The sequence below is a fragment of the Geospiza fortis genome, unplaced genomic scaffold, assembly GCF_000277835.1.
Source record: "Geospiza fortis unplaced genomic scaffold, GeoFor_1.0 scaffold111, whole genome shotgun sequence".
NCBI classification, from domain to species: Eukaryota; Metazoa; Chordata; class Aves; order Passeriformes; family Thraupidae; genus Geospiza; species Geospiza fortis.
The window spans coordinates 6,399,321-6,414,802 of NW_005054321.1; the positions used below are offsets into that span (position 1 = coordinate 6,399,321).

General features: G+C 43.6%; 1 protein-coding gene across 1 annotated transcript; it reads right to left on the bottom strand.

The window, feature by feature from the left end:
• Positions 1-14,062: 14,062 nt before the first annotated feature.
• LRATD2 (LRAT domain containing 2) lies at positions 14,063-15,451 on the bottom strand. The gene is made up of 2 exons (XM_005420716.2): positions 15,385-15,451; positions 14,063-15,196 (listed from the first exon to the last, which is right to left on the bottom strand). The coding sequence occupies exon 2, from the start codon at positions 15,189-15,191 to the stop codon at positions 14,295-14,297; it is 897 nt and encodes a 298-aa protein (XP_005420773.1). The 5' UTR covers positions 15,192-15,196; positions 15,385-15,451; the 3' UTR covers positions 14,063-14,294.
• Between the last annotated feature and the right edge of the window lie 31 nt (positions 15,452-15,482).

A 15,482-nucleotide genomic window follows, 5' to 3' on the forward strand; every position in this document is an offset into this window, starting at 1 on the left:
AAGGCATGCTGTGGAGACAAAGGTTGAAACCCAAATCACTTCACAGCAGTCTGCAAGTCTGCCTCTCTCTTCAGAAGCTGTAAATGTGTCTAAAGCAAAAAGCCACAGTTCTCCCATCTGTAAATAATGGGCTTGGGTGAAATAGCTCAAATACCTGAAAAAATCCTTGTTTAAAACAGAAAAGGAAATTCTGGTTCTGGGCAGTAGCCTGGAATACTTTAGGGCTGGATTAGTATGCAGGAAGTAAAGAAATGAAAAGGCAAAGGGTGGTTTAAAAATGTCATTGCACAAACATGCATGCATATTCTCTCAGGCCCTGCTTGGTGGTTCAGTAATGCAGTAGGCAATGATAATGATACAATTTCATAGCTCCTCTAATCCCAGAGGATGCACAAAATGCTTGACAAACTGATGTTCTTTATAAGCAATAGTCTGGGCCTCTCCTTCTCATCTGTAGAGGAGTGGAAAAGATTACAGTACAAATATAGCAAAATCTGGTAAGCTCAGAAGCAAGGGGAAGGAAAATATATTCCATTCAATGAGCACACTAAATTCGTATAATAAAGAAATTAAGACAACTTTACACTTAATTAGCAGACAAGCTAGAACTGTTCCAGTTTGGTTTTGGGAAAGCATGGTGGTAATAGAGAACAGAAATCACCTAGAAGACACATAGGCCATTTGTACACATAAACCTCTGATTCAGAAGAGAATATAGAGGTCTCTGATCTCATTACATGGTGGGGAGAGGAAGATACAGCCCTGGTAAACTTTATTTATGAAACTTGTCATTTCCCTTACTGTTGACTTTGCTTTTTGCAGTTTGCTTATTATCTTCTAAGTAGATTTTATTTAATTAAATGACACCCTATTAGAATCATGTAAAAATTCTCCTGAGGAAGGAGTCACCACATGTGAATGAAAGGTTTTATTTGAGTGGGAAGGTGAGGTTCAGTAAATTAGGTGTTGTTTCTTGTTGAAGCCTACAAAGACAGGCTGCCTTTAAAGGTTTCTCAATTGGGTGATGGGATTAACTCTTAAGAGTAGTCTGTCTTTTTTCATAGATAGGGAACCCTGTCAGACCAGATGCATCATTTGCCTGCCTGGCATCAGGCTCACTAAATGCTCTCCTGCAACACAAATTACCAAATTCAGTGAGCTTCTTGATTTGTATTAGAAAAATCTTAGTGCAATGTAAAGTTACATTCTACCAGGCCAAAAATAGTGTTCATAAGCTTAATACATTGATACACCTCAGCTGCTGGTAGACAATAAATGGTTATTTATCAGGACATCAAAATCTTTCACAGAACTTTTTCCAACCCTTTACAGTCTCTGGAGCAAAGTAGTCCAAAAGTCCAAGAAAGAACATCTTGTACTTTGAAGATCTTGATAGAGACTACACAGCTGCTTTGCAATGTTATCATCTGTTGTTTCTCTGTGGCATATTTAGGCAAGTATCTTCAAAAGGTGTTTGTAATCTCAGTGACAATTTCTTGTAAGAAAAGAAGAAAGAAATCTTAAGGTGTTTTTATTGTCACCTTAGCCACAGTCTATTCCAGGAATAAAGCAGCAGCTAAAGAGCATTGGGTATTTCACACAGGAGGAGTGCAGGGGTGGGATGCTGGCACAGATCTCCAGGCCCAAGGAATAGTGTCTGTGAAGAGGAACCTGTAAGACTGTGAGAGCTCAGCTGAGCAGTGAGCAGTGTTGTGCCTGTGCTGCGTGGTGATTCCTCACCTAGCCCTCTCCCAAAGGAGAGCTGGTATCCCAGGGAGAGCACACACACAACAGCACAGCTCTATGAAATCAGGCTAAAAATATTCATCATGGGACCACCTGTGGCAGCTGCAATGTGATTTATTATTCAATGTCTATCAGATGGTGAAGGGACAGATGCTCTGGGCATCCTCAACACCGACAGATTGTTCATCAGTGTTATGAATTTGTGTAACTCCTACAGGTTCTGCTATCAGTTCTGACCCAGTTAAATGGGTCAGGCAAGGAAGTACATTCCCTGAAGGAATTGCAGTCTCCTATACCTCAAAAACTTCGGTCACAGAGGAAATATCCTATTTTGATGTGGTTCAAGAAGGTGGCAGGGAGAGGAGTAGAAACTTCATAGCGAGACCAGTTTGACAGAAGAGGGACTCTGTGCTATGCATTCAAGACTCTTTGGGGTGAAAAAAACCTAGAGAAGAGCAAGAAAATGTTCTCAGTCTACATGTAGAAATTGTTAAAGGTGTATAGAGTGAGACATTCTGATAATCTCTGTATTATTTGAAGAATGATTCTTTTTATAATGCCTTTATTCCCACAACAATGCTTCTGTTCCAATAGCTCTGTCAGAGCTACTGAGTGGTGAGTTAACCCTGCTGCTGCTCTGAGAGAAGTGGAAGCTGCTGAGCTAAAGCAAAGAGGGTGGCTAGACCTTTTCAAGCTGGGGAAACCATCAGCTTAGAGGAGAGGAAGTGACTGAAAAAACAGGGTAAAGGAGACCTAATAACAATTTCCTGGGGAAAACTGCTGGTCAGAACAATTAGCTATGAATCTAGGAAAAGCCATAACTGAACAGAGAACAAACAGAGAATTTATTTTCATTTGGTATCTGGGAACACTTTGGATGGGAACTAAAAGAATACTTTCCCTTTCTAAGCAGATCCCTAAAAAGAGTTGACCAGGGCTGCCTCCCAGCTCCAGCTCTTCACTCTTCACTGTGGCACATTATGGGACAATTGGAACAGTAAGTATGGTGCAGTCATTATGCCAGTCACAGCTATGCTCTGCAAATGTGACTGCATGGAATATCTGGTTTCTAACACAGGCTGTGAAGGGATGTCCCTTTTTACCATGGTCAGGGAGGAGCTGACAGGCTCAACAGAGACTTCAAAAAACCTCAGCCTTTCAGTTAGCAAGGAGCTCAGTGCTCTCATATACTCAATTTTCTTAAGGAGAATGCCATGCAATATCGCCCAGAGTAGTTATAAGGCATTAGCTGCCATCTCATTTACAAAAAAATAAAAATCACTCTTTTCTCTGCTGCAGTTCACCAGTGATCAGCTACCCACAAGACATCCTTGATCATGTCTCAGTGGAAAGACTTCTTTTTCATTTTGCTGGGCTTTATGTTTAGCTTGTGGGAGGCCAGGCCAGTTAACAGCATAATGTGCTTTAAAAAGGAATGTGATTACTAGGAACTGTTTTTCTCCTTTAAAATCAGCAGAGAAATTTACTTAATTCTTTGTCCTTTAATCAAAGCAGTAAAGAATTTCAACAACCTGTAATTCTGGCTGTATAGAGTTACAAAATAGGGAAAATTCACAATAGTGTCATTTTTCTTTGAAACTCTTTTATCTCAGTGAAAAATATTTGAGCAAACCCATCACAACACACACTGCTGTACAACTGACTGATGTTCCTGTTAGGAATTCTTGCCACAGGTTTTGCGGCAGAGGGTAAGGGCAGGGCACAATCATGTTGAAAAGTGTTGGTGCTGGTGGTTTTAAAAATCACTGCTCTTTTTCTAAACCCCCAACTTGTGTCTTTACTAGGCTGTACCATGTGACATATACAAGCTGTATTACATTAAAATGTTTAATTAGAAATATGAGTTATGCCTTGCATAGTAACAAGAAACCACCATAAAATAATGTATACTCTGATAGTCTCAGACTATCACAGCAGTCATGCATAAGTTCAAATCCTTTTCAGTGGGACATTGATTAATTCATTCTTTGATGAATCTAGGCCCAGGCATTCAGCAGCTTCTTCCCTTTCTCAGCATGAGTTTAGTTATGTGAAGCCAGAAATGGCCTTTGTATGTTTAGACTTTGAGAGCACATTCAGCTGGAATCCTGCCTCACACCTAGGGCTAGACCTCTGCAATAATGCAGCTCTGCTTGTTCCAGCTCTGAACAAAGACAAGCAGGGCTGTGGAGTTATGTTACTCACTACAAGTTGAGGAATCAGCTTTCCATGCGGCTTTATCCTCCCACCCCCTTTCCCACAGGAGTAACACAGTGTGAGTTAAGCTTGTGCCTTTGCCATTATCTTGCTTTAGTGGCTCAGTTCCAACACACAGCCATGTACCACCTCATTATTTATATCCTGCTAGCATCTTATTTAGTACCTCAGCTTCCATCACAAATGTATTGGGATAACTGGATAAAAGACTCATTATAATTGCAGCTTCTCCACAGGGGTCAGCACCTCCTCCCCATGAATATGATAAGGTGCTCCAAGTGCCACCTCACCTGCAAATGGTGTTTTTCCCTGAAGACTCACTTCCCACAGGCTACAAGCTGCTATTGAATTTCTGGAGTAATATTTTAATAACTTAATTTAAGATTTAACAGCTTGCTTTCCTGTGCTTTGCTGTATAATTAATCCATGTGATGGGAACTCATTAGACTTGGGGATCTGAGATGCATCTGGACATGCAAGGGCTGTAAACAGCCCTAAACCTCTGTCAGGACCTATTTAACGTGGGCAAATGAGAGCTGTGTGCAGAAAAAACAAATTATTTTGTCCTTGGGTGTAATCAGAAACTACTTTTGATAGCTGGATGTGTCTTTCAATCATATCTGTAGTTTGTTATAATAGTAGTAAAACCAACATATTTTTGTCCACTGACATTTAAGGTGGAATCCTTGACCTCCTTGGCTGAGAAGATCCGGCCCAACATCTCCCTCCAAACATCTTGCATGCCTGTGTACATGCCCATGAGCTGTGTGCTCTTCTGTCTCCTGAAAATATACTGCAAGTAGATACTACAGAGACCCTTTGAGCTTGACATTGAACAGCCCACCATAGGATTTTATCTCTTTTGCTTGCTTAGTGCTGTGCTGCTGTGTTTATCACATGGAAGAGATGAGACCTGTCACTGCCATCCTGAATTGCTGAAACAACTGAAGCCTTGGGATCCCACTTCTCCAGAGTTACTCCTCTGTAACTGCAAGACTTCCACGAGGTTTCTTGTTTCCTGCTGGTAGTGCTATTCTGCTTTGATATGACCCAGAGAATGCAAATGGGTCTGGCCCCAAGCACTGGTTAGAGCATTTGCTCAAGTTTGATGTGCAAGACCATACTCTGGATTAGGCAGAGCAGAGGTTTGAAATCACTTTCCAGGAAAACATGTCTGAGTGAGCTGCCCATTTACCTGTAACCATGGTGTGGGTATCTCATTTCCTCAGTTTGCAGTGAGAGCTGTGGAACCCAGCTCCAGGGGACAGGTTGTAGCACAGAACACATGACTAAGTGTGCACACCAGTCTGCCCCAGTGCTGAATATTTCCCTCTTCTGCACATCCCTTTCAAGGGTGCACTGCTTTCTGGAGAAGCTGAGGAACAAAAGCATAGAAAACACAAAGACAAAACAACAGCATGAAAGGAATAACCCCTTTGGGCATCAGGGATGTGTTCCTCACTGTGCGCAGTGCTGAGCTTCCCAGCAGAGCACCTTTTCCCCACTGGACATGAGCAACAGCTCTAATGAAAGCTTTGTAAAGGAGAGTGCTGCCAGCTGCCTTCTCTGAGAGCTGGATGAGTTGTGTGCAGAGACCTGTTTTCCACAAACAGGATTTACACAAGCACTGCACACATTTCTCTGTGTGCTGTCAGGGTGCCTCCATCCTTCTCTCTCAAGGCTTGTCTTCCTCTGTGCAATTTCTGTGGTGAGCCAGGTACACTTGTGTGCCTGTTTTGCTCAATTAAACCTTTTCCATGGATGTGAGTCATCTATTTCATGGTCCAGAACATGCTCATTTCATTTCCTCTGCCCTCTGGTTATTGAGTTAATGAATACTTTGTAAACACCTGGAGATCTCGTCACACTAACTACTGTACAAAGAACAGGGCTTGTCCCAGAATGATTCTTCTGAAGAGGACAGGACAGAAGCAGCTCAGGAGAAAGGAAAAATTAGAGAGCATAGATTTTATATGGTGCTCAATTCTTAATAGTCCCAGTTAATTTCTGCTGACTGACTAAATGCAAGCAACAAATTCTGGTTTCAACATAGGGACTGACCACGATTCTCAGTGACCTGGGGTGAGACAAATAAGCCTCACTGAGCATTTAGGTTTCTGGCAAGCTCCAGACCCTTCCAACAAGCTCTGCCAGGTCTTCCTGATCAAGGGCTGCTTCGAATTCTTCATTTCCACTGGATTTTGGATCCGATGTTTGGGAGAGAGCTATGTGGTGGCTGGCCCTGGCACACAGCCATCAGTGTGTTGTGGCTGACGGGGGCTTTCACTTGCCCAAAAGGGCCAAGAACTCCATTGAGAGCAACAGCGATGCTCAGCAATGGTGGTGATGTGCCACTGGCATCCAAGGAGGGAGCAGCTCCAGAGGGACCCCAAAGAGGAGGTCTGGAGGAAGAGGAGGGCAGGAGGGGCTGCAGTCCCAGAGCAGAGATCCCCCTCAGGCAGCATCCCAGCTGGAGCACAGACACTCCTGTAGCCTAGGGAAGGGCCTGTGCCAGAACAGGGAGAAGGGGAAGGAAGGGGGAGCAGCAAGGAGAGGCTGGCAGAGACTCACCACAGCCCATCTCTCCACCCCTACACCCCTTGGTGTCATAGGGAAAAGGAATGAAAGGTTTGTTTTAATTTATTTCTTTCTTTCTCACCATTCAAACCTATTTTCATTGATAATACATGTAATTTTCCCCATTATGTGTCTGGTTTGCCTGTGACAGTCATGAGTCACTGATGTCCCTGCCTTAATCGCGACCCATGAGTTCTTCCATCTTCTTCTCTTACTCAGTAAGAGTGAGAGAGCAATGGGAGAGTTGGGGCCTTTGCCATAGGGAGGACCCAGCTGTGCAATCTCAGGCTGCAGGGTGCTCTTGGGGCTCCTTTCCTGCAGGTCTGTGCTGATGAAGCACCTCTGTGACCAAGGGAAGGAGCTGCAGCAGGAGGTCAGCACGCTTTGGAGCTACACAGATGATGGAAAGGAGGCTGACTGGATGTTCTCCTGGGTACAGGGGAGCCTGACCCTCCAGCTAAAGGAGGGACAGGCAATCTCTGCTTATTGGATTGGAAAGCAGAGAATGGTCCATTCCTGTGCGCAAGAAGCCAAGCAGAGGTGTCATGGATGATCAAGAAGTCCTTGGTAAAACTCAAATACAAAAAACCTTCATCACATAAGTGATGAAATGCTGCATTAAGAAATCCTCAGTCTCCATAATTGGAGTTATGAACAATAGAACTGGATTCAGCCCTGAGGAACATGCTGTAGTTGCATGTGTTTTGAGCAAATGGATAGATTACAGGATCTGCAGAAGTGCCTTCCACCACTATGGATTTGCCATGATTATGGAAGTCTGCTGTTCTCTCTTCCCTTCCTTTCCCCTCCAGCCCTTGGGCACCTTGCCTTTGGCCACAGGCACTGCCTCCTGCCACAGTGTGGAGGCTCTTTGGAAAAAAGCACAAGGCAATCACTCTCAAATTGAAGCTTGGGCATCTTCCTTTACAATGACAATGGCAATGTTAGTGGTGGGCAGTAGGATTTTGTACAGTATCCTAGAGACCTGGGCAGAATTTCAGGGCAGATGAAGGCTGAAAACTGATTTCCTTTTCTGCCTGGGGATTATGAGGATTCAATCTTCCCATCACTCCCAGATTTTTGTGGGGTGAACCTTCATGGGTATCGTACTGGAAACGATCCACAGTGCACTGAAGAGAGAACTGAAGAGAAAAACTCTCTGTATAAGTCCAGTGCTCAGAGAAACCAGCCAGGAGTGCAGAGACCTCGTGATAATCCATGTCCCAATACTTGCATTTTAATTTACCCTATTTCTAGCTCAGGTGCATTCTGACATAAAAGGGCAATGCAAATGTCCTCTTCAAGATGCTTCTTTTTGGTATCTGATGTCACAGACATTCTGGAAGCAGCCACTGGGAGGGAGATCCAGTAAGCAGAATCTCCCTCTCTATGGGCACAAGCTGTGAGAGAATACATGGACTGCTTTGCTTTATGCAGCTGGAGAAACTTCAGGGAAAAAAAAAAAAGTCCCAAAGCCTCAAGAAAACACTATGGTGACAAAATAAACACACATACACAAAAAAACCAGGTCAAACTATGAAGATTCAGAATTCAGTGGCCTCCAGTGCTAAGTGATAACTGAGCAGGAATTTTCATGTATTGATCCAGGCACCCAAATAACATTTTTGGTTCTTCATGTTTTCAAATCTAGTGTCAGACACCTGAAAATTCAGGCACTCTTGCAGTCACATAGAGCACAGCTGGGTGCCTCATACATTCTGTTCAAAGTCACCTAAGTCCATACCAGAGCTACAAATTCGATGTTATGGTAGATTCACACCTGCAGCCTTGAGCCCTGAAAGCTGCTGTCTCTGATACAAAAATTTGTCTCACTTTCTCACAACTGTAAGACAGCTGTCATGGACAGCTGCCACCCACAGAAGAGCTAAATCTCCACTGATACTTTCAGCAGAAGTCTCATCTTGTTACAGCTAGATTTCCTCAGGATGGTTTCACTCAAAGAATCCTTGCCAGAGCTGACTCAGTCCTTTTGTGTGAGACTCAAATAGCTCCTTGTGGTCAGGATCTTGAGGCCAAGTACAGCTTGCTGGTTGTACCACTGCTTTGCCATTGTGAATATGCATCCAGCGGAAGGCTTTAATGGATTAAGAATGGCTACCCCATGGGTGTAATATTTCCTCACAACACACACAGCCCTTGTCACCTTGATTAAGCAATGTCCCTTCGGCTGGTGTGGGTAGAACTATGATCTCACACCAGCCATGGATTTGCCATGAGACAAAACACACAAACTGAACAGTTGTACAGATTTCCCCAAAAACTCCCTGTGAGTTCTGTTCTCTCGTTTCTCCCTCTAGCAGGCACTACATCTGTTCCTTTAGCAGTTGCTGGCAGAAAAGACAAGCTGCGCTGCCAGCTAATACTATATGATCTGCTGCTGAATTAATTTTCCACTTAAAAATTAAAATATGGGCCAGATCCTCATTGGATTTAATACAGCTATCACCTATTAAGCATCTGATGGTCTGGCCTTTTATAGAGATAATTCTTCCTCTTTCTTTGAAGCAAGAACACAACCAAAGAGTTAGATTTTGATCTGATTTGTGAAGGCAGTGAAAATATTGTTTTGTGTCTGATGTGTCCATCATGAGAAATTACAACTTTTTTCCAAAAGCTGAAGAAAAACACACTATTCAAAAAAACAAAAGCAAGAAAGGTTGTAAAAGACACTATAAATCTTTTATTTCTTTTGAGTTACTATGAAATGCCCTTCATTTTGAAGGAAATGGTACAATCAATGATGCGTACTTCTTTCTCAGGAAAAGAAGATATTTGCACTAACAATTCAACATTTACTGACAAAAGACAGCTTACAGAAAATGCTCATGGTGGGAAAAAAATCATATTTGTGATTACACTTCTTACTGTGGATGATTTCATTAAGTGTTACAATGTTAGGAATTTCAAGTGTGCATTTAAAGAAAGCTTCTAATCCAGTATTAATGCAAAGGAATTTAAACCATCTAAACCACTGGTGTTCAAAATCACCCTGATTTCTTCCTATTCACAGTTAAAGAAAAAGCTTAATCTGAAAGTCTAAGCCCATGATATAATACTCCTTGCCTTATCACTGCACACTGATTTTAAGAGTAGTCAAGCATACTCAATTAATTGTAGATTTCTTACAAATAGAAACTGTGGTTGGAAACAACGTATTTCCTACCTCTACTTAGTTACTAGTCTCTGATCTCTTATACAAAATTAAAATTTTGTTTTCAAAAAATACTTGTTCCTACATGGCTGTTAGCTTTATGGTTGGTGCTGTTAATTGTCAGAAAAGCACAAGTGGGAAACCACTCGACAACACACTTCACATACCCAAGGACAGACCTTTGGTAAAACTTAACCAAAGGAAAAGAGAAAAAGAAAACCACCATTACATTCAAAATCTGAAACAGATTAATCACACAATATCACCTATTATAGTACTGAGTGGAATAGTGAAATCAAATGAACAAAAGGAGTTTGCCTATGGTTTCATTTATACAAAATTTAAAGTTTACTTCCATAGTCTAGGGTCCTTCAGTCTGAAGAATGTATTTTTCCAAGTAAGAAAATACAGATTTTGAAGTAGCTTTTGGGAATTTTCCCTGCCTACTTGGCAACTGCCTACCACAATGGCCAGAGGAGTTCTAGAGTTGCTGTAATCAATACCTTGCATTCACACAGAATCAGGGATAACAAAATAGTCTTCAGTTTATGTCTTTGTTCACTGCCACGGAACATGAATGTCTAAATTGTGTTTTTAAAATTACTCAATCAACGGATAATTGTAGGTTTTACTACAACACCTTTTCTAAGGCATTATTTGCATCAAATACACCAATACTCCAGGGAAATAAGACTGCTCATCTACATTTCCTAGCTGGAGCTGCATTTACACATCTGGGGCTCAGCCTTGCCAGCCTTCACATGTGCATATTGATATTCACAGGAGTAGAGATGCCCGAATGAGTAAATTCATATAGATTAATGTTTGCACAATCAAAAGGGTTTTAAAACAAATCATATTAAATTTAAATGTTAAAATGCAATGGAAAGCTTAAGCATGATGAGAAAAAGATACTGGAGGAATCTGCAGCAGATCACCAGCTTAGCTTACAACTGCTGGGTAACACACCTCTCACCAAATCAGTGCAGCTCCTGCATTTCCAGAGGGAATCTGAAGCCAAAGTTTGGGTGAGGTTCCACAAGCTCTGTTTGGACAAGAGGCCCTTTAGAAATAGCTTTCATTGCACTACTTATTCTCCCCCGTAGATTATGCAACCTCAGAAGCTCCACGCCCCCACCAGAGACATCATATTGAAATTCCAGACCCTCATTCATAAAGAAATGTAAATATACACTTAATTTCAAGCACAAGAATAGGCTTACTGATTCTCAAGGGGCCTCAAGTAGGTATGGTCTACTCAAAACTTTACACTCAATCTAGACTTAAGACCTTTGCGGAAGCACAAGCTCTGCAGAAGGAGCACACCTGCATTTCCCTATGTTAAAGCAGATGCAGAGAAGAGCACTTTATTCCCTTCCCCTCTCTTTTGTGATCCATGCAACAGTCCTGAAGTAGACACAAAAGAGTCAGTTTTCCTGGGAGATCTTTTTTTTTTTTTTTTAATCAAGCTCCAGAAATCCCAGCTTACTCTGCAGAGAGTAAATGAGCAAAGAACAGCAAAGACAAGAAAGCAAGCAGTTGAGATGTCCTCCTACAGCAATTTCTGTTCTCACATCCAGGTCATTACAGGTCCATGGCTTTAAAACAGACTGCTTAGAAATGTGGGCAGTGGTGTTTAGTAGCACCTATTAAATAACACTGCCTAATCAACAAGTAGGGGAAAAGGACCTGCCTGTTAAAGATTCAACAGTTGCATCTTTATCTGCTGGAATAAGAAATCCCTGTATGGAGGTAGCCCTCTTTCAGACAAAATTTTAAAAAATGCCAAGCTTTCCACCCTCTTTTACACACAATGGAATGTCAGGGGACAATAAATTCCCAAACATAGCTTGCAGGGAAACTTTATGATTCCAAATATCAAACACCTGTATGCCAGAGGAGCACAGAGGTTTTATAACACAGCAGAATGCATGACAAACTCTGCTGTGAGGTAAGCTCCTCCTTCACTCTCTGTCCTAGCAAAGCACTGCAAGCTCTGGAATTCTTTGCTAAGGCCTTGTGCCTGTGGGGGAATTTATCCCAAAAGGCATGACCGGTACAGAGAAGCACCAAGACCAGCACAAGACAAGATTTCAGTTGGTCAAAGAAGCTTTGCTCTCCATTCCCAAGCAGATTTGGTCCTTTTTTAATTAAAACAAACAGAAGAAAAACACCCGAAAAACAAAACAGACAGGAAAAAAAGTGAGAAAAAAAGAACAGAAAACAAAGGCAGACTATTCAGGATATCTCAGAAGGAGAGAAATGGCTAAGTGTCATAGTTCTGATGTTTCAGACACAAAGGAAAAATATTTTCACAACTAGTTTACTGTTTAGTACCCTGTAGATACATAATATTTGACATTTATAGCAGTTTCAATATTTTATGACCTAGAATATACTTTAGATCATGAATGAAAAATAAACCCATTCAGAGAACTGGAAAATAACGTGCATAACAATTTCCTTTCAAATGCAAGGGTTATGAAGGGTTTTTTTTTAAACTTCCAAAAATATCTCTAGGAAAATATTATTTTACATAGCTATATTACACAGTGAAATAAACTTTGCTATGTACAAGGTTTCAGTATGAAAGAAACCACAGCTAGACATTTGCTCATGGTCTAGATAATCTGTTGTCTCATATCAATCAGAAGTACAACAGAGAGACTCTCCTTCACTCTTTTTCAGACTGTCTCAGTGATCATTTCAGCTTTCAGTAGTTACTAGTAGTTGTATAAAACCTGTGTGCAGACATACACATATTAACCCTATCACAATCAGATATGGGTAGATATGCTTTCAAAACAAGGTGAGATATCTGCTTGACAACCACAGTAACCTGAGAATAACTCAATTGCATATTGGTGAAAAAAAGCACACTTAGTGTAGGCACCTGAGCTATAGCATTCTAAGGGAGCTTGGTATTAAACTCTCCCCTGGATTTGTGTTTCACAGGCCAAGTCCTAGCTTCTATATTTTAGGCAGAAAACACGACACCACAATCCACTTGGCTCAAATTGGCAAAGTTGCTTCATACAGTCTTAACTAATCAAAAGCTTGTGTCTACCTATTCTTAAACAACAAACTTTGCTCCTGTCACAGAGGTGGAAAGGACATGGAGTTCTTTGCTATTTGTGGTATAACTGTAAACAGCTTCGGGGAAGATCATATTAATTATGCTTCAAGTTTACATCACACTGTTAGTTTCCATTACTTAAATGAACTCAAGCTTATCTTCAAGTTCACATCATCATATTGGGTTTTAAGGGGAAGGAATTTTGAATTAGAAACTGCCTCCAAATCAGTGCTTGTTCACACACCCCAGATCCCAGGACAAAGATCTGACAGTGCTGCCTGTGTGGGAGATCAGTCCAACAGCTGAATAAAAGTTCAGGGAATATTCAGGGCAGGCAGCACTGCACTCCCTTCCTGAGGGACTTGCACAACTTTGGAGGCGTGTCCTCTCCTCTAATGCTATAGCTCAGCTGCATACCATAGAAACTAGCAAAAAAAAAAGAAACACGAAATCCCTAATGAAGAGGAAACTGCTCTGGAACACCCAAGCCCTGTAATGTCTTCCAGCCTGTGCTCCTTTCCATCACCTTCCATCACAGCTGTGCTCACTGTGGTGCAGAACCTGTGGCACACTCACAGCCAGAAGCACCCAGCCAAGAGGTCACTCTCTTGAGGGACAGCTTACTCAAGACATACTCTTACACATAAGCAACCTGCCTCTGCTGCCTCTGTGTGTATTACAGACTTAATCAGGAGCTCTGCCACTTGCTTTAGGAGAAGTCAAGGCAGCCTGTAATGAGCCCTGACACAGCTCAGCATCTGCCTGTAGGAGTCCCCACACACGCCAGCGTGCAGAGTACAACTGGGCTGGCAAACTTCCTTCCCTGGACCTGCTGGCAACAAATACATCTTCTGTCCCCAAAACCACATGCTGATGGCAAAGGAGAAGGTCCCCCAGCCCACCTGCAACCTCCTATGAATTAAGAAGGCACCAGGCACCTCAAACCCATTTCATTAAAATCAGTGGAGATTTCTGCCTTAGACCTTCTGGGGAGCTGTTTACCAAACCGCCAAAGCCTTGAACCCGGCGAGGAGCAGCTCCTTGCAATACCAACAGAAGCCACAGCTGAAGAGAAACAGTAGCAGAGAAGGGAAAACAATATCCTCATGTTCAGAGCTACACGGTCACGTCCTGGAAGTTGTTGGCTACTTCTTAATGGCATTAAATACTATTAACTTCTGGTGATAAGTAGATGTCAAAGGCATTTAGCATCTTGTAGGGTCAGGCCTGCTGGCAGATGGTTGAGGAAAAGGCTATGTGCGAATATGGCAGAGGTTGCCCTGAGTTTTATCCTCTACAAATATTAAGTCAGGGGTTTTATCATGAAGCACTGAAGGAGTTAAGCAGTAAAGCACAGACACTTAAGCAGCTTTCCCCCTTCCTTTCACATGTGATTGGAATGAAGCTGCACCGAAGCAGCCCAAAGGGCTTATAACAGCTCAATTTCGCAGCCTTCAGTTTTAATCCCCATCACCCAGGCTAAGCAGAATGGTGGTGCTGAGGCTGCTACTCTACAGCAGTCTGAGCACCTGGATGATGATGGATTTCATCCTCCTCTTCCTCCTCCTCTGCAGCCTGCAGGTGGCTGGAGAGCTCCTGGATCACAGCAGCTCTACCAATCTGGTCATTTCTCCTCTTCTCCATGATCAGATCCTCCAGGCTCTGAAACTCCAGCGTGTGGCTGCGCTTGTCCCCCAGCCGGATCTGCAATCGGTAGGGCTGCTTGCCTATGCGCAGCTCCCCGCCGATTTTAAACTCTCGCTTGCCGTATCGGCACCAGGCAGCAAAACACTCCGAGTTTCTCCAGCTCAAGTCCCGATCCTTGCAACCCACCTGCTCCAGGGCATTGCGCACCACCACGGCCGGGCTGAGGGGTTTGTAGCGGTACAGCTGGTTGGCAATGCGGCCGCGTCTGCCCTGGCTGGCGTCGGTGAGGAAGCTGTTCACCACCTCCAACCGATGGAGGTGCACGACTTGAAAATCCCCCACGTAGACCACCCAGTGCGGATACTGGGCTTGGCACACAAACTCCACCAGGTCACCGGGCTTACACCTATTTAGCAGGTTCTCCGGGGTGTAGGTGCTCAGATGCCCCCCACCTCCTTCATCACTCTCCTCTAGCTGCGTGTCCTCCTCTGAAAAGCTCTTCTGGTAGATACACTCATCCCGGTAATAGACTGAGCACTCCACCTCGTGCAGCTGGGGATCGTAGGGCTGCAGGGCAGGGTTCTCACCCCCCAGGTCATGCACCGAATCCTGCTGCTGGTCCAGCTCATCATCGTCATTCGAAAAGATGTAGGAGACCCCGATCCTTGGCCCTTCATCTCTGTCCATACCTGTCGGGTCGGCCGTAGGAACTTCCTTGTAGTTGAGATGGGTCAGCTTCTCCACCTGGTTCCCCATGCCCGCTGCAACGACAGACACACGGCCGGGGCCATGAGGGGCGAGCAGCTCTCAGAGCAGCAGCGCGGGCACAGCGCGGCTCCCCCCTCCGCAGGCGTCCCGGCTCTCCCCGCTCAGCGCAGTCTCCAGCAGCGCTCTGGGGCTGCGCGAGCCCGTCGGGGACGGGGGGAAGGGGGACCCGAGACTTCCCTACCTGTACGGAGGAAGGCGCGGCGGCACCACCACCTGTTAGGCGGCGGCGAGGAGAAGGAGAGAGGCGCAAGAGCCGCCGGGGAGCGGGGCAGGCACCGA

Excerpts from the sequence above, each read along its gene's own strand:
- LRATD2 (XM_005420716.2), bottom strand. The coding sequence starts at position 15,191 with ATGGGGAACCAGGTGGAGAAGCTGACCCATCTCAACTACAAGGAAGTT.